The 20,273-nt window shown below is 42.7% G+C and overlaps 1 protein-coding gene across 1 annotated transcript in view; it reads right to left on the bottom strand.

Moving 5' to 3' along the window:
* The window catches only part of LOC124620279 (serine/threonine-protein phosphatase 6 regulatory ankyrin repeat subunit A), a 437,897-nt gene that overhangs the window by 325,972 nt on the left and 91,652 nt on the right, over positions 1-20,273 (bottom strand). The window contains exon 3 of the mRNA XM_047146947.1: positions 10,886-11,082. Within this exon, the coding sequence (XP_047002903.1) occupies positions 10,886-11,082 (197 nt within the window). The remainder of the gene's footprint in view (positions 1-10,885; positions 11,083-20,273) is intronic.

Below are 20,273 nucleotides of genomic sequence, written 5' to 3'. Positions count from 1 at the left end.
AAGCCTATGAATTAAATCGAAAAATCTTTTAAAAATTGGGAAGTTAGCTATGGTAATAATTATGTATTGAATATTTTATTTACTAATAGGCGGGGGCAAGCCCATCTACTCCGTCTACACCAAGTGGACGGAGAGGGGAAGGGGGGGGGCTTTTCCGCTATCTGAACTCGAACTGTCCTATCATGCTGTTCTTAGTGATGATGTCCTCATTCAAATAGATATTGTAGAGAGAGAGAGAGAGAGAGAGAGAGAGAGAGAGAGAGAGAGAGAGAGAGATACGCAAAACAAACCAAAACGTTTGCACAGGACCGGCTACTACCTGCTAGAGATGGGCAAAACTGTTCTTTTCAGAGATCGGATCAGAACTGTTCACTCCCTGAAATGAATTAGCTCTTTTTCATGACTCACCACTCATTTACAATAGAAAATAAATGGAAGGCACATTGCCCTTTAAACTTGGTTTATTCCACTACTATACCTGTATTTTGATCTTATTTGATCCTATTTTGAAGTAACACAGATAATGAGTAAGAATTTTGTATTGTTTATTGAAATTTCCATGATATGACAAAGTTTTTGATTATTGATTTATTTTGCACTATCGTGGTTTTTTGGGTGATCGGAAAATGTTGTAACTTCAGATTTACATTAACAATATATTTGGCTACAATGTATTAAAATTTCATTAACCTCATACAAATACATCGCAAGCCATATATTTTTAAAGTGAACGTTTCCTTCCGAAGACGCCTAAAATCGCAAAATCCGTACCAGAATAAGAAAAAAACTATAAATTTGACTGTAAAACGAAAGTGCTGCATATAGCCTTATGCAGAATAAAACAAGGAAAATATTGGTGTATCACATTTTGCGATACGTTTATCGGTTCGCTCGTAATTAAAGCGTAAATTCGAGTGTCCATAATAAAAATCCTATAGTAAGAGGAGTCGTCAGGAACCTAATCTAATCAGTTTAAACAAATAAAAATAAAATAAAAACAAATGATGTATACATAACATAATAATGTAATTATACGTAGCGGTATTACTACGAAGAACAATATCCAGTAGAGACGAACTCCGATGCAGAGCCGCTGAGTCGAGCAGGTCGAGCCGCGAGCTGTATTACTGCGTGAGCCGAGACCGCAGAGACCAGAGTGACACCTGAGTCGCTTTGCTCAACGCTCTGGCTAGAGTCGAGACGGTGGGGTGAGCGTTGAGCGGTCGAGTTACGAGGGTGGGGGGAGCGGTGAACTCACCCGCTCCGAGACAAATCGTCTGTTCTCTTGCGAGCAGGTTGTTGCAAGTAGTTCCTATGTTATCCGCTAGGTGGCTCTCTGTCCTGTTGCTCGCATCAACTGCCCAGAGGGCAGGACGTGCGACTGAAACGATCGCCGACAGAGTGCGATGCGAAGTCAAGCTGCGCCAGACACTGCGCGCGGCAGGCGACGCACAGAGACGGCACGGCATATGTGAAACACAAAGTCCAATGGGGCACTGCACAATGCAGGCAGCCAAGGTAGAAGCAGGGCAGAGGCCGGCGCTGGCTGTGTTGTGTGGCGTGCACTGTGCTGTGACCAGCAGAGGCGCCGGTGATATGCTCTCTCTCTCTCTCTCTCTCTCTCTCTCTCTCTCTCTCTCTCTCTCTCTCTGCCGTCGGAAACGTTTGGAGCTACCGTTCTTTTTTTTCTGAATCACTGATTGTTCACTCCTTTGAAAGATTCAACTCTATGAATTAGTTCAAGAGTGCATCCCCCATCTCTACTACCTGCGTCCCATATCCAACAACGTAATGGCAATGAAAAATTCGAACCAGCCATATCCGCGTTTACTTACCAAACGTGTCTTGACAGCATGTTCTTCTGCTTACTCTTTCTCTTTTTTCTGTTTACAAAAGGCTATCTATTTTTTATACAATTGCATTTTTTGAGGTGGTATTCAAAGAATTAGGCAAAAATTATAAATAAGGCGATTAGATTATATAAAACAAAATATATCAACTGCAGCTGTCATGGAGTGAAGATTTATATGCACGCTTCAATATGTATGGGAGAACATTTTTTCAGCTTCTTCCACTTGGAAAGTATCTTCACTATTACTCGTGACTTGTGACATTTCTGTGTTTCCTAATTCTTCTTCTGCAACATTTCCCTCAGTGTGTAGGACTAATTTAGCCTTCTGTACTAGTTGAGGCGTCCCCCAGTGACCACCTCACAGTAACTGGCAACTACAGCTAAAGTCTCAGACAACAGTATCCAGCCTCGTCAATCTGATCTGCTTCAGCCTTTGCAGACGTCTTTCAATTAGATACACGAATCCGACTTCATACTTTTGGTACAGAATATTCTAGTTGTGTTTCTTACTTACGTGTTCGTCCCTTTCGAGTTTAAATGCTTCTGTGTTACAATAAAAATAACTTGAAATAAAATTAAAAATGAAGAAACAGAAATCTACTGGTCTATGTATCAGCTCGCTATTATTTTGTTTTGTGCTTGTTACAGTGTCATCAATTTTGAAATACTGCCCCTCGAAATTTTGCATTGAACTTTTTGACTTAAATACCCTCTTGTATTTGTATCTGTAAGTTCGTTTCGAAGCAGTTGAATGATCTTTATGTTTCCTGTATGTTTCTTAGTGTGTACTAAACAAAAAGAGCTGGGAGTCAGTTGAGGCCTGGTGTTCCAGCTGCAGGATACGGCCAGATGACCGATGCGGTGAGTTATTTTGTTCTGTTTGCGAGTAATCAGTGCAATTCTATCTATAGTTAAGTTTCAAATTCCCTCCTATGCATTTCGAATGGATTTTGTCTTCCATTGTGACCTCATTTTTGTCAGTTTAAGCGTTTATTGATTCTTCAGTTTTTAATCAGAAGGAACCGCATTACTTACCACGAGCTTCTAATGTATGACTCCGAAGCCGATGAGTCAGCGTGTCTGACCTCTATGCGGAGAGCCTGTGTTCAGTTCGCCGTACTGTCAGCGAGTTTTTCCTCGGTAGGAGGACTAGAACACGGCACACTTAGCCTCGTGGGGCAAATTTAGCGACAGGTAGCGGCTTCAATGTCTGAGAAACTGACAACGGCCGGGAGAACGCAGTGCTCGCCCCACGTGCCTCCTTACGGCATCCGAGTGACGTCTTTGGGAGAGGATGACATGGTGGTCGGTCGATACCGAATGGGAGTTAGGGACAGTAGGCACTACTAATAGAGCTGTGCCTTCTTCCAGACACTGCTTTTCGGTTTTTACTCTCATCTTCATTCCGCAAGTGCTATTTACAGCTAACCCACTCCTCGCTCACTGTTTCCCACCGCGTTCTATACATCCAGTCTCCTTCCTGGAGTGTCGACGGTACGTTAAACACTAACCACCACCACCACCACCACCTGGAGGCTTCCGGCCGTCATCTCCTCACAGACACATGCCTACATCTTCTATGTTGACACTCACTTCTTTCTCCCTTCTGGAGTCCACTTCCAAAATCTTTTAAGTCAGTGGTGTCCACCCATCCTTCGTAGACTGCCGGGAATCATTAGCTGCTTTGTTTCCACTGTGTGGATTACATTCGGGTGGGCTACTACAAGTTCTTATTGTATTATTCTTGACGTAGTCCAACGTCGAAATCTTTTCAAGTCTCTATTCTATAAATTTGTCTTGCTGATCTGTCTGTGCCCTGTAGATCTCAGCCGTGCTGCACTTTACTGTATTGCCTTCCTCTTGCAAGTAATCACTCAATGAAACAAATGTGAAAATGTCCGAGCTTGTGATTTACGGTGTTCATGAAAGCAGTTCAGGTTCTCAGATCTTTGGACATACTGCTTTCACAGCATAGTCCGTTACACTGTCTGGGCGTCTTCTGAAATCACTTAACATGTTTTTCTTGTTGTGGTCTTCAGTCCTGAGACAGGTTTGATGCAGCTCTCCATGCTACTCTATCCTGTGGAAGCTTCTTCATCTCCCAGTACCTACTGCAGCCTACAGCCTTCTGAATCTGCTAGTGTATCCATCTCTTGGTCTCCCTCTACGATTTTTACCCTCCACGCTGCCCTCCAGCACTAAATTGGCGATCCTTGATGCCTCAGAACATGTCCTACCAACCGATCCCTCCTTCTAGTCAAGTTGTGCCACAAACTCCTCTTCTCCCCAATTCTGTTCAATACCTCATCATTAGTTATGTGATCTACCCATCTAACCTTCAGCATTCTTCTGTAGTACCACATTTCGAAAGCTTCTATTCTCTTCTTAACGTTCTCAACAAAAAAAAAAACCTCCATTTCGCACTAGGCAGTCTTTATAGTTTGGGAGCCGTAGCATTCAAACTTAACCTATAACGTCGCCTCTCCAGGCGAACTATTGTATTGCCTCGCTGATTCGCCTGCTGCGTCCTGCCTGTAGAGCCAAGTTAAGTATCGCGTGTTGTTCTCATTTATCAATTTATTTATTCATTCATCCTTAGATTGCTGACCTACATTGGATGCATTAATGTATACTTAGAAGTTACAGGGTAAATTACAACTGGGCATATTATTTTACAACCCCCCCCCCCCCCCACATAATCATGGACCTTGCAAGACAAGGAGGGGAGGCTTCCGTATCTCAGCCATAAAGATACCCGTACCGAACGTACCACATTGGAGGAGTATCTGTTGAGAGGTCAGGCAAACGTATGATTACTGAAGAGAGGCAGCAGCCTTTCCAGTAGTTGTAATGGTAACAGTCTGGGTGGTTGACTGATCTGGCCTTGTAACATAAACCAAATGGCCATACTGTGCTGGTAGTGCGAACGACTGTAAGAAGGGGAAACTATAGCCGTAATTATTCCCAGAGCATGCAGCTCTACTGTATGGTTACATGAAGATGGCGTCCTCTTGAGTAAAATATTCCGGAGGTGAAATAGTCCCGCATTCGGATCTCCGGAAGGGACTACTCAGGAGGACGTCGTCATCAGGAGAAACAAAACTGACGTTCTACGGTTCGAAGCGTGTAATGTTGATCCCTTAATCGCGCAGATGGGTTAGAGAATTTAAAAGGGAAACGGATAGGTTGAAGTTAGATGTAGTGGGAATCAGTGAAGTTTGGTGGTAGCAGGAACAGGTCTTTCGCTCACGTGAATTAAGAATCGTAAGTACAAAATCAAACATGGGTAATGCAGGAATAGGTTTAATAATGTATAAAGACATAAGAATTCGGCTAAGCTACTATGAACAGCATAGTGAACACATTATTGTAGCAAGACAGTCACACTGGTACAAGTTTATATGCCAACTAGCAACGTAGATGACGAAAAGATTGAAGAAACTTATTATGAGATGAGAGAAGTTATTAGTTAGTTAAGGGAGACGAAACTTTGTGATGGAGGACTAGAACTCGATAGTAGGAAAAGTATGAGAAGAAAGAATTGTAGGTGAATATGGAGTGGGAAAAAGGAATGAAAGAGGAAGTGCCTGGTAGAATTTTGCACAGAGCATAATTTAATCATCGCTAAAGCATGGTTTAAGAATCATGAAAGAATGTTGTGCACGTGAAGAGGGTTGGAAACACCAGAAGCTTTCAGACCAATTATATAAATATTTTGAAACCAGATTTCAAATTGATTGTGTGACATCACCAGGGGCAGAAGTGGACTCTGATCACAATTTATTGGTTACGAACTGCAGATTAAAACTGGACAAATTGCGAAAAGGAGGGGATGCGACCTGGATAAGTTGAAAGAACCAGAGATGATTGCGAGTTTCAGAGGGAGCACTGGACAACGACTGACTAGAACAGAGGAAAGGAATACGGTAGAAGACGAAAGGATAGTTTTTAGAGATGAAACAGCGAAGGTAGCAGAGGAGAAAATAGGTAAAAATACAAAATCTAGCAGAAATCCTTGGATAACACAGGTTATATTGAATATAAGCGATGAAAGGAGGAAGTATAAAAGTACTGCAAATGAAACAGATGAAAGGGAATACAACAGCCTAAAAAATGAGACTGACAGGATTTGCAGGAATGGCTAGAGGACTAATGTAGAAGCATAATATAGAAGTATATATCACTAGGGGAAAGGTAGGTATCTCCTATACGAAAATTAAAGAGGTGTTTGAATATCAAGAGCTCAGATGGAAAACCAGTCCAAAGCAAAGAAGGGAAAGCAGAAAGCTGGAAGGAGTATATAGAGGGTCTATACAAGGGGGATCTACTTGAAGGTAATATTATGGAAATTGAAGAGGAAATAGATGAAGATGAGATGGGAGATTACTGAGTGAAGAATTTGACTGAGCACTGAATGACCTAAGTCGGAACAAGGCCCCGCTAGTAGACAACATTCCGTTAGAACTACTGATAGCCTTGGGAGAGCCAGCCATGAAATACCTTCGGACTTCAAGGAGAGTGTAGTAATTCCACTTTCAAAGAAAGCAGGTGCTGACAGGTGTGAATATTATCGAACTATCAGTTTACTAAGTCATGGTTGCAGAATACTATCACGAATTCTTTATAGAATAATGGAAAACATGACAGAAGCTAACCCCGGGGAAGATCAGTTTGGATTCCGGAGAAATGTACAAATACATGTGGCAATACTGAGCTTACGATTTATTTTAGAAGATAGGTTATAGAAAGGTAAGCATACGTTTATAGCATTTGATTTGTAGACTTAGAGAAAGTTTTTAGCAATGTTAAGTGGAATAATCTCTTTGAAATTCTGAACGTAGCAGGGATAAAATACAGTGAACGGAAGGCTATTTACAATATATACAGAAACCAGACGGCAGTTATAAGGGTCGAGAGACACGAAAAGGAAGCAGTGATTGAGAAGAGAGCGAGACAGGGTTGTATGTAGCCTATCCCCGAAGTTATTCAATTTGTACATTGTGCAGGTAGCAATAAGGATACCAAAGAAAACTTTCCAGAAGGAACTAAAGTTCATGGAGAAGAAATAAGAAGAGACAGAAAATGACTTGGAACAGCAGTTGAACGGAATGGACGGGATCTTGAAAAGAGCATATAATATGAACATCAACAAAAACAAAACAAGTATAATAGAACGTAGCCGAAATAAATCATACGATGTTGAGGGTATTGAATTAGGAAACGAGACGCTTACAGTAGTAGATGACCTTTGCTATTTGGGAAGCAAAACAAATGATGATAGCCTAAGTAGTGAGGATATAAAATGTAAACTGGTAAAGGCAAGAAAAGTATTTCTCAAGAAAAGAAATTTGTTAGCACTGAATAAAGCTTTAAATGATAGGAAGTCATTTATGAAGATATTTCTATGGAGTGTAGGTATGTATGATGTGAAACATGGACGATATACATATTAGACAATAAAAGAATACAAGCTTTTGAAATGTATGTGGTGCTACGGAAGAGTGCTGAAGATTAAAGGGGAAGATCACATAACTAATGAGGAAAACTGAATAGAACTGGGGCGAAAGAAATTTGTGGCACAACCTGATTAAAAGGACAGATCGGTTGGTAGGACACATTCTGAGAATGATGGAAGTGTGTGTGTGTGGGGGGGGGGGGGGGACACGTAGAAATCTTAGAGGGAGACCAAGAGACGAATACAGTAAGCAGATTCAGAAGCATGTCAGTTGGAGTAATTATTTGGAGATGAGGCTCACATAGGATAGAGTAGCATAGAGAGCTGCGTCAAACCAGTCTTTGAAGAACACAATAACAACAATATTTTACAATAGATATAATGAATGAAAAACGGACAGACAACACTTAATCATCAGTTTCATTTAGTATATCTAGGCAACCAATTTCATTTTCCGTTACAATGCTTGATTCTTGATCAAACATGAAGAATGGCATGTGCACTTCTCACTGACACAGTGTATGGTAGCTCACTGCTCAGGTTACAGTTTTAACACAACAATTCTTCTTTCCAAGTTCTTTTCAACTAGTCTCAAAACGTTCCTTAATACTGAAGAAATATGTAGCGCTCAAGCACTGTCTTAGTTTTGTTTCGTAGACTGCTAGTACTTCTACATTTCTTAAACTGCCTGGTTGTATGTTCTACAGTAGGCATCCAGCTTTAGCAGAATCTTTAACAGCCAGATGTATACGGTTACTGTTAATGTGAAAATCATCTTTGACGTCTCTGACACTTGTGGATGTAATTGTGCAATTCCCTGTTTAGCATCTGTGCACAATTTACTATTGAGTTACATCACTGTTTCCATATACATACACAGACAGAGGGGACTGTCAGTATTTTAAATAGTTTGAGTCCGATTTTGCACGACTCTCTTGGTGACTATCTTCCGACAAATCTGATACTCTTGTTTTTATTTATTTATTTTTTGCAACTGCTGCAGTCTACGAGGTGCGACAATAAAGTAAGGAGACTGACGTGAAAAAAAAGTTGCTTACCGTTTTAGTCAAGTTTAGTGTTGTCTCCTTCAAAGTAGTTCCCTTCTGACTGCACACACTTTTTCCAGCGCTTCTGCCATTGATGGTGACATTTCTGGAACTCATCTTCTGTAATATCGTCCAAGACCCTCGTCACAGCTTTTTGGACATCTTGTGTTGTTTGAAAATGGTGTCCCTTGACCGCCGTTTTGACTCTTGGAAATAGAAAAAAGTTGCACGGAGCGATATCTGGCGAATAAGGTGGCTGTGGTAGTACTGAAATTTGTTTTGAGGTTAAAAAAAATCTGTACTGGCAGAGCAGTATGGTATGGCGCATTATCGTGATGCAGAATCCAATTATTAGACGAACCGTTTCTCGATTGATGTTCAGTTCTTCTGCAATCATTTTCTCGGATAGTCTTCGATCAGATCGTACGAGTTCACGCACCCTGGCCAAGTTGACATCCGTCCGTGAGGTTGATGGTCGTCCACTGCAGTCTTCATCTTCAACAATCGTTCTGCCTTCACTTAACATTTTATGCCAACGAAAAACTTGAGCTCTTGGCATTGCCTCCTTTCCAAAAGCCTTCTGAAGCTTACCGTAAGATGTAGTCGCGTTTTCACCCAATTTAATGCAAAAAGAAATGGCATACCGTTGCGCAATATTATGTGGTTCCATTTCCGTGACGAGAGACAGAAACCTGTGTTAACTTATTACAGCATAACTCACGACTGAGCAGTTGCATCGATGTGTCGCTTGGACTAGAAGCAGCTTATAGACCAAGGTCAAAGATTTTGTGCCTACGCAAGCCTGCAGGGTTGCCACATCTTGCAAAGAAAATCAGTCTCATTACTTTACTGTCACACCTCGTATACACACATTTGCTGCTCTACTCCGTGCAGTGCGATAAATTTGCATATTTTAGACGATAGTACAGCTTTAACAGCGTATCTATATCAACTGTGTGTGACATTTACTTCATTAAAAATACACGGCTGACAATTTTTGAACAGATCTTTTGTATATGATTTCCCAAAGCCATAACTCACTCTACTGTCAGTTCCAGGAACTTGCAACTTTGAACTTCTGTTATCAATGTATCCTGAGTCTTATATTTAGTTCCTCTTCATTTTTTGTTCTCTTTGCAAATATTTTGACATAGGCTCTTTTCATTTATAAATAGTTTGATTTAGTTTAAATACCCATTTTCCCTCCCCTTGTCCATGGTAGTTCTTTTTAATTCGTGTATTCATCTGCTACTTACAATGAGTGATGTATCATCTGCATACGTGATTACATTTTCTTTTACTGATGCTGCCGTATCGTTCAGATTTCTATTCTTTCAAGGTGGGTCGCTCGTTAAACAATGAACCGCAATTTTTTCTCAGAGAATAATTCTTCCTAAGTGTTAGAATCTGGTGACATAACGAATCAACATTTATTTCACGTGTACATTTACGCTCTGATCATCTTCGAAATGCGTCCCACGTAGAGAATCCTTAAGTGGCCCAAATAGATGCAAGTTCGAGGGGTGCCATGTCTGGGCTACGGGGATGGACGAGGCAGTGATGTCCAACCCAATTTGGAGATGTGTTCCAGTGTTCTGTCACTTGTGTTGGAGCAAGATTTCTTTTGGATTCTTGTCAGACTAGATACGTCAGGAAACGGTTCTTGAGTTTGTTCAGAGTTTCGCATATGCCTCTGAATTAATAGTTGACTGTTTTAGCATCACTTTCGCGAGAATAACAGCATCAGTACCACAGAAGAGTGTCATCATGACTGACAGGAGAGGAAGCTGCCATCAGTTTGTTCATTTTTGATTGTTGCGGATAGTGCCTCACCAGTGACTGGCTTTTCTTTCTTTTTTTTTTTCTTCCCAACTCAAAATGATGTACCCATGTTTCGTCACCTGTAACGATCCATGATAGAAAGGCCCTCCATTGGCCTTAAAATGCTCCAACATTTCAGGTGAAGTGCTTTTTCTTTCAATGTTGTGGTCTGTTGTGCACATTCGTAGAACCCATCTTTGGTACAGCTTAGATATCCAAGAATTGGAGTCACTGCACACGCACTTCCAGTGCTCAACGATAAGTGTAGAGCCTAATGTCGAGGTGTTACACACTGGTCTGCACGACTAAAGATATACGCTCGGTTTACCACGTCGGGAACAGTGGCTGTGATGGTACGTCCAGAGTGTGGCCGATCATGGAGCTCAGTTTCTGCACTTCCTGACGCTGTAATTCCCTTTGCCCAAGGCCCAGCAGTATTTATATTAACTGCACTACACACAAATGTTTATGGATGTTTCTTTTAGTGCAAGTAAGAATTAAATTACACCAAATTGCTGGAAACGAGAGTGCTGCCTTTTTTGATGGTTCACTACAACTCTGCCATCTGTCGGAACTTGTGGGAACTACGTACACGTCCAGATGAAACGTCATATTAGAAGCACGTAAAATCACGTTTTCCTGTACGTGTTGGCGCCTGCAAAAAAAAGTTGGGTCATTATTTAAGGCCCCTTGTAAAACCTAGGAACTCACCTTGTTGGGCATGTGTAGGTAGACGCCCTTCTTGAAGAGCATCATGGCGCACTCGGTGTGACCGTTGAGGGAGGCGATGTGCATCAGCGTGCTGCCGTCCTTGGTGCGCTCGTAGATGGATGCCTTGTACTTGTCCGCCAGCAGTTCGATGACGCCAGCGTGGCCGTTCTCCGCCGCCAGGTGCATCGGCGTCCGGTCTGCGGCACGTGGAAGACCAAGTCAACATTAACTTGCAGACAGGAGCACCTTGCAGGGTGACAATTATTGAACTACACGAAAAAAAAAACGAAATTAGTTACGAACTACGGCGTGCACATACTTTATCCAACATGTAAACGTTATGACATGTTCGATATCCCCGCCATCATTGGTGATGGTGTGGCGCAGACGAATAGCGAAATTCTGCACGAACCGCTGAACTGTCGGAACATCAATGTTGTCGATGACCTCCTGAATGGTTCTTTTCAGCTCGTCAATTGTTTTGGGGTTATTACTGCACACCTTGTCTTTAATATAGCCCCACAAAAAGGAGTTGCGTGCGTTCAGATCCGGGAAATCTACCGACCAATCGAGGCCCATGGCAGTGGCCTCTGGGTAGCCCATGGCCAGAACGCGCTCCGAAAAGTGCTCCTCCAGCACATCACTCTCCTGCGTCGATGGGGTAGAGCTCTGCCTTGCATGAACCACATCGTGTCGAAATCAGAGTCGCTTTGAATAATGCGGATAAAATCATCTTTCAAAACCTTCACGTACCGTTCGGTAGTCACCGTCCCATTAAGGAATATCGCACCGATTATTTAGTGACTGTACACTGCACAGCACACAGTCACCCGTTGAGGGTGAAGAGGCTACTCGATCGCGAAATGCGGATTCTCAGTCCCCCAAATGCGCCAATTTTGGTTAGTGACGAACCCATACAAATGAAAATGGCCGACAACAAGGCGCGCGCACTTGCGCATACTAATTCCTATCATGCCCCTCGGCCAACCATGCGGTTTGAACGTCCCAGCGCAAACCGTTCAGAAGTTATGACAATTTCATTTCACATAGTTGAGCAAGATGTATGAAACAGGCGAAATACCCTCAGACTTCAAGAAGAATATAATAATTCCAATCCCAAAGAAAGCAGGTATTGACAGATGTGAAAACTACCGAAAAATCAGTTTAATAAGCCACAGCTGCAAAATACTAACACGAATTCTTTACAGACGAATGGAAAAACTGGTAGAAGCCGACCTCGGGGAAGATCAGTTTGGATTCCGTAGAAATACTGGAACACGTGAGGCAATACTGACCTTACGACTTATTTTAGAAGAAAGATTAAGGAAAGACAAACCTACGTTTCTAGCATTTGTAGACTTAGAGAAAGCTTTTGACAATGTTGACTGGAATACTCTCTTTCAAATTCTAAAGGTGGCAGGGGTAAAAAACAGGGAGCGAAAGGCTATTTACAATTTGTACAGAAACCAGATGGCAGTTATAAGAGTCGAGGGGCAGGAAAGGGAAGCAGTTGTTGGGAAGGGAGTAAGACAGGGTTGTAGCCTCTCCCCGATGTTATTCAATCTGTATATTGAGCAAGCAGTAAAGGAAACAAAAGAAAAATTCGGAGTAGGTATTAAAATCCATGGAGAAGAAATAAAAACTTTGAGGTTCGCCGATGACATTGTAATTCTGTCAGAGACAGCAAAGGACTTGGAAGAGCAGTTGAATGGAATGGATAGCGTCTTGAAAGGAAGATATAAGATGAACATCAACAAAAGCAAAATGTGGATAATGGAATGTAGTCGAATTAAGTCGGGTGATGCTGAGGGAATTAGATTAGGAAATGAGACACTTAAAGTAGTAAAGGAGTTTTGCTATTTGGGGAGCAAACTAACTGATGATGGTCGAAGTAGAAAGGATATAAAATGTAGACTAGCAATGGCAAGGAAAGCGTTTCTGAAGAAGAGAAATTTGTTAACACGAGTATAGATTTAAGTGTCAGGAAGTCATTTATGAAAGTATTTGCCACGTATGGAAGTGAAACATGGACGATAAATAGTTTGGACAAGAAGAGAATAGAAGCTTTCGAAATGTGATGCTACAGGAGAATGCTGAAGATTAGTTGGGTAGATCACATAACTAATGAGGAAGTATTGAATAGGATTGGGGAGAAGAGAAGTTTGTGGCACAGCTTGACCAGAAGAAGGGATCGGTTGGTAGGACATGTTCTGAGGCATCAAGGGATCACCAATTTAGTATTGGAGGGCAGCGTGGAGGGTAAAAATCGTAGAGGGAGACGAAGAGATGAATACACTAAGCAGATTCAGAAGGATGTAGGTTGCAGTAGGTACTGGGAGATGAAGAAGCTTGCACAGGATAGAGTAGCATGGAGAGCTGCATCAAACCAGTCTCAGGACTGAAGACCACAACAACAACAACAACAACAACAACAACAACAACATAGTTGAATAACTGCCACGCTGTAACTAAAACCGGAATTGGCTGCCCTCCAAGTATGGAATGTCTCCGACGACAGTAGCATGAGGATTGTCAAACAGCACAGTCCACGCTAGCGTGAACAGTTGAGATTCTTCCAACAAAAATATCAGACCAATCCTAGAGAGGAGAAGGACGTAACCGTTGAGGACTGCGCACAGACAGCTCTATAAAAGAAAGGATTCGTGTGCAAGCGGCGGAGGCGATTGTAAATGGCTTGGGGGAAGCCTCTCTATGTAAGCGTTTCCGCCAGAGGAAGACGGCGAGAATGGAGCTCATACTGAATGCGTGATAAGGAATGGGAGCTCAGGCAATGGACAGACAGTAAATGTAAATGTCGAGTGACTAGGGCTTCCCGTCGGACAGACCGTTCGCCTGGTGCAAGTCTTTCGATTTGACGCCACTTCGGCGACTTGCGCGTCGAAGGGGATGAAATGATGATTAAGACAAGGCAGCACCAAGTCCCTGAGCGGAGAAAATCTCCCACCCAGCCGGGAATCGAACTCGGGCCCTTAGGACTGACATTCTGTCGCGCTGACCACTCAGCTACCGGGGTCGGACAGACAGACAGTAAGTATGAAAGTCTCCAATACACTGCCTACACTTTGAATGTCTTTCAGCGATTGTTAGCATTTTGTAGAATGTGGACGTTAATGACTTTTACTTCCAATCACTGAGAATTTCTGTTTTGTGTTCAGAACGAGTTATCAGGCAGCCCTTGTTCCTGCAAATACACCGCTGTTGGAGTTTGAATTTAGAGAGAACAGAAGTGATTCCGCTACCTCTCCGTATAGAACACATCTCAGTAGTAGAATTAGAGTCCTGTGAGAAGGAAACAATAATCTAGGAAGTAGATATTACAACTCCTCTGAAGAAGTATAATATGTATATTAAGTTAGTCAGAAGCTACAATATCTATACGTCGGTGTAAATTGCTTGATTGAATAAAAATATAGTAAGTAAGGACTGTAGAAGTCATGTCAGACTTGCACTCCCTCTAAGTGATTCAGATGAAACAAAGTATCTCAGAGAAAGAGGAGACTCTCTACTCCCTCTCATATCAGAAAGCTTTACTGTGATGCTATCCTTCAGAATGACGTCAGATCATGCTGGCTTTTGGGTGTGAATGTCTAACGTTACTGGAACTTTCTCAGTAGGGGTCACGAAATAGTATTCTGAGAAGACGTACCCGTCCAGCTTATCTTCATGTTTCGAGCTCTGACAAAAGTTGAATCCTTGGCATCGACATGTGAGTGCCACACCGGTAGACTGCACAGACAGGGGGCTGTAGTAGTGTGACGGCCACAGAACTAGTGGTGACCAGATGGACTGGAGGCAACAGTGAGAGAAGACGAGTAGGCACAGGTCTTCCGCAGGCGCGGATTCGAGAGGCTTGAGAAGGGGGGTGGGGGGTGGGGGAGAAGGAGGCGTGTTCAATGGTGACATGACCCCTTCCCTCTTTCCAAATGACATTTTACTAAAACCGTTTACATTTCTGTGTATGTAAATCTCCAAGTTTTCCTGGAAAATTTTCGGAAAACAAAATTGCATACAAACAGGTTGAAATTGGCAAGGAATTCTACAAAAATTACAAGTAATGTTTAACATAGGACAGTGTTCAGTTGTTCGCTTGATGGCTGGCCGACATGGGTTGGCCAGTGGCGAGGACGACTGCGTAGAATATCCCAGCGCAGAAGAGGCGACCAGAGCAGTCAAGGATTGACGTCACCTGCTGCCTGTCAACAACAGACTGGATGGCGTTCTTGAGTCCACAGGCAGAAACAGCAACACAGGGGCAACACAGAAAGGCACGTGGAAACTAAACAGGGAACAGAGCCAGAAATTTTCCAGACTGGAGCTGGAAGCGACTCGAAGAGAGCATGGCCAGAATAACCGTAGTCTCTAGACAAGTGTTCACAGTCGCAGTAGGCAACCTATTATTGTATTAAAACATTTTTACACATGTTACTGTCATTATAACTAAATCCTGTGCAGTTGTGAAACGTTAAAAGTAAGACTGACAGAAAATTACGAGGGGCGTTCCTTATTGATTTACGCTTTATTTTTTCCTGTAATTCATGGTGTGCCATTTGGCTCATCATTGCAATTCCCAGTATGTAGTGCTTTGGTTAAACCGTAGGTAACTGGACAGTCACTAGAAGTGTAATCCCTGCTCACTACAGCTGATTTTAGCAACTTCTGTCATACGTGAGCGGAGAACATGGAATGTGATCATCAAGGACAGCACTTGACATCGAGGTTTCTGCGGAAGGAGAGTGTATACACTGTCGCTATTCATAGCTAGTGTGTGGAGTGTGTGTACCATCACGAAAAGTTCTCTTGCAACACGAGAATATTTGAGGTACGGGTTACCGGTTGCAGGGAGAAGGTATTAAGAAACTGTGATTCATTACTTCCCCCGCAGAACCCAACCTAAATGTGTGCCTGGACTCCTTCCAAGAGGACAACGTCGGCAGGAGATCGTAGGATTGATCGACCGACTCTAACGAGTAGTTGAACGACAAGCGCTCGTTCTTGGGAAAGAGGCTATGCGCAGAGGCTCGCCATGAACCGTCGTGCATAAATTACTCCAGCCTGGGTTGAGGCCCCATGTTACCTCTAGTTTTACCACTCACAACAGAAACTTGCGCGGTGTGGTGCTAGAGTAAACTGAGAGGCTGAGAGGCGTCCTGACTTGTGTAAGGGTGAATCTAGCTTATGTTTGTGGTGGTGAGATCAGTGCCAGTGTTTTCGTAAACGACGTTGAGAAAGTTGAAAGGATCAGGCGATTCTCGAGACCCGTACCTCTCTGTCCCCTGAAATCGTTATGTGGATAGCTATTGGCTATGACAAGAGGACTGATTTAGTAACTGCTGAAGTGAGGCTAAATGCTCGCTATTATATGCCAACACTTAGTAAACCCTTTTGTCGTACCATTGACGACCAGAGTACCAAATACCATGTTCCACCAGCAGAATGCTAGACCCCACACTGCAGTTCACAGCACAAACGCCTTAACGAATGCACAGGTCCTTGACTAACCTGCCCAGTCCCCTGTCATTTGTCACCCTTCGAGCGCATCTGAAGTGTGATGGGAAGACGAACACTTCCATATCATCTTACAATCAGCAATCTCTATGAACTGACACAGAATGTGTTCCAGGCATAGCAAAAAATTCCTCAAGACGACATTGACAGGGTATCTGCTTCCACGCCACAACAAATAAATGAGTGTATTACTTCCTAACATGGGAACCATGCCTCATATTCATGTTCATGATGAATATTAGTTCCGAATAGAATGAAAGTTTAAATACTAGTTGCGTGATGAACGTGTTCTCGAAGTTCGATAAATGGTAGACTGGTACTTCATACTGTAACACTTTACACTTCCTCTAGTGTACAAATCTTCGGAGGGCGTAGTATCCTGAAAAAATGCCTGCGGGATAGACTCTTTTTGATATGCATCAAACAGTTAGGTGCCGAGATTGGACAACAACCTTAGTGGTCTGGACATAGAGCAGATTTGAATGTCAACTGGCTGGTTGTGGTCCTGACAAGGACAAGGTTTCTCAAACGCTTACGATCAAAATTACACAGCTCGTAGAAGGTTTTCAGTTTTCTTCTTTGAGAGGAGGGACTAATGGTTGCAAAATAACGTGTAGTTTTGACGTTAAAGATTCGTCCCATTACAGGCGTGAGACTCACCACTGCGAAACTTGTGGCGCATACACGTACAACGTGCGTAAATCCGCAATGATTATCCTCGGATGACTACTTTCCTCCAAGAAGCTGAAATGTCTGCTGGGATACATTCATGTGGTCGCGCAGTCAAATTTACAACCATGTTAGTTGCTCATGATCCAATAATCACTCAACGAGCGTGTCGCACTTAGGAATTACTCACAAACCAAGTGTGGAATTGTTCAGAAACATCACTCCCATGCAGCCCGTTAAAACTTTGAAATACGACCGATATTTCGAGGGGAAAACCACCGATATTCTCAAGCTACGAATTGTAAGCGAGAGCACTGGTGCTCCACATCTGAAGCCCGCGCTTTGTGAGCTAAACCACAGCAGACCGTGGAAGAAACAGGAATACAAAATACACGCAGCAGGCACACGGGACTGCGGTAAAAAAAGGAAAAAGAAGAGAATCGATGCGTCTGAAATGTGGTGTTGCAGAGGTAGGCCGAAAATTTAAGTGCAGTGATAAGGAATGTGGAGAGCCTCCGCAGATTCGACTAGGAGAGAAATGTGTGGATAACACCAATTAGATAAAGGGATAAGCCGACAGGACATGTCTGAGAATCAAAAAACAACTCGCATGATTCTACAGGGAGCTCCAGAGGGCAAACACTGTAGGAGAAGGTAGATATTGGAGTATTTATAACAAATAATTGAGGATATTGCGTCGAAATATTTTATGCATTCGAGAAAAACGGCAAAAAGGCAGCAGCGACCATCTGAGTGATTTAGGTCACATGCTCATTGAACTCACCAGTACAGGTTTGTTTTAAATGGTTTTGACACCTCAAAGAGGAGAGACACATGCTTCTCCACTCTCAGATCTCTCACACATTCATATGTAGGGTGTACATACATATGGACATTCACATATATTTTTTTAAAAATATTTATTGTAACTGTGTCAGTCGCAACTATCCATACGTGATAGTAGGAAAGGGTAGTGCTGTCTGACTGGATTGTTGCCTTGACCGTCGGCTCACCAACATACAGGGACCGGGCAAACGCGTAACATCATCGTGCCTCACATCCTCCCCCCCGCCCCCCCCCCCCCAAATCTCTCCTTCCCGTCCCCCTCTCGTAAGTTACAACTCTTCCTTCGATACCAGCTAATCACACTGCTATTAAGCTAACACACACACACACACACACACACACACACGCACGCACGCACGCACGCACGCACGCACGCGCGCGCCCGAGAGTTTGTAAGGGTGAGTTTGACAAAATCTGGGGTATGGAATACCGGGTGATCAAAAAGTCAGTATAAATTTGAAAACTGAATAAACCACGGAATAGTGTAGATAGAGAGGTACAAATTGACACACGTGTTTGGAATGACATGGGGTTTTATTAGAACCAAAAAAATACAAACGTTCAAAAAATGTCCGACAGATGGCGCTTCATCTGATCAGAATAGCAATAATTAGCGTAACAAAGTAAGACAAAACAAAGATGATGTTCTTTACGGTAATTGTTCAATATGTCCACCATCATTCCTCAACAATAGCTGTAGTCGAGGAATTATGTTGTGAACAGCACTGTAAAGCATGTCCGGAGTTGTGGTAAGGCACTGGCGTCGGATGTTGTCTTTCAGCATCCCTAGAGATGCCGCTCGATCACGATACGCTTGCGGCTTCAGATAACCCCAAAGCCAATAATCGTACGGACTGAGGTCTGGGGACCTGGAAGGCCAAGCATGACGAAAGTGGCGGCTGAGCACACGATCATCACCAAACGACGCGCACAAGAGATCTTTCACGCGTCTAGCAATAAGGGGTGGAGCGCCATCCTGCGTAAACATCGTACGTTCCAGCAGGTGTTTATCAGCCAGGCTGGGGACGATGCGATTCTGTAACATATCGACGTACCTATCACCCGTCACAGTAGCAGTTTTGCTGTCCAGCGCCATCTGTCAGACATTTTGTGAACTTTGTTTTTTTTTTTTTGTTCTAATAAAACCCCGTGCCATTCCAAGCATGTGTGTCAACTTTTATCTCTCTATCTACATTATTCCGTGGTTTATTAAGTTTTCAAATTTATACTGACTTTTTGATCACCCTGTATTTTTAATATTTTTGAAAGCGAATGGCCACTCATGAATACCCACAGAAATGATCCATTTCGGAGCCTGCTAGAAACCTGCGTTAATACCGAGATGTAAATCATTTTGTTGAAAGAAAAACACCTGGCTGCTCTATATTTCTTCCTTCTCCTGAAAGCTAGGGCACCTCTCGCCACTCAGTATGGCTGCTCTTGCCCCAGAGTCGGCCATCTTGTTCTCTGTAGACCACTTGCCGTCCAAATACGACTGCTGATGAGTTTTTGAATCCCACTTGCTACAAGCTACAATGGATTCTCAAATTAATTATCACAGCGCTATTTCAGCGTCTAAAGTGTTTGCATTATTGTTGTATAGCAGTACAAAATACTTGTGACTCACTTATTAACAGTACTGGTCTAATTTACAGGTTAAGGTGCACTTGTGACGACTATAGTTGGATATTTGTACCAAAGTAAACAATAGTTTAAAGAGACCAAAACAAGTCTGTCTTATTTGAGAAACCACTTAAAGATTTATTCTACGTTACAAACACATATGTCTCACTTATTAGCACTACTGGTGTAACTTAGAGGTTAATGTACACTTGATGCTTTAAACACAAGTGTGGACCCTCGAATACTGTCAGTCAGTCAGTCTCTCTCTCTCTCACACACACACACACACACACACACACACACACACACACACACACACACACACACGGAGAGAAATTGTAGAGGAAGACAGAATAATTATAACAAATAATTCAAATATTTCTTGCATATGAAAAATGAGGCAAAAGAGCACCAGTCAATACATGTGCAATGGGCTCATCACTACAGATTTGTTTCATACGGTTTCGGCGTCTCAAAGAGTGGAGATGCAAGCTTCCACACTCACAAGCCGCTCATACATTCAAATGTAGCACCTGTCACTCATGCTCTCCGAGGCAGGAGATATCTTTACTGCATCATTCAAACTGCTTTTTTTTTTTAGTAATATGCAAGTATAGCTACGAAAAAAGTAATGCGTCAACTTAGCGAAGACCATTTTAAGTTGGGTGGGGAAGGGAGGGGGGGGGGGAGAAGTTAATGCTTCATGCCGTACGCTGACATCACA

Source organism: Schistocerca americana, chromosome 6, assembly GCF_021461395.2.
Source record: "Schistocerca americana isolate TAMUIC-IGC-003095 chromosome 6, iqSchAmer2.1, whole genome shotgun sequence".
Lineage (NCBI taxonomy): Eukaryota > Metazoa > Arthropoda > Insecta > Orthoptera > Acrididae > Schistocerca > Schistocerca americana.
This window is presented reverse-complemented; position numbering and strand designations above follow the sequence as displayed.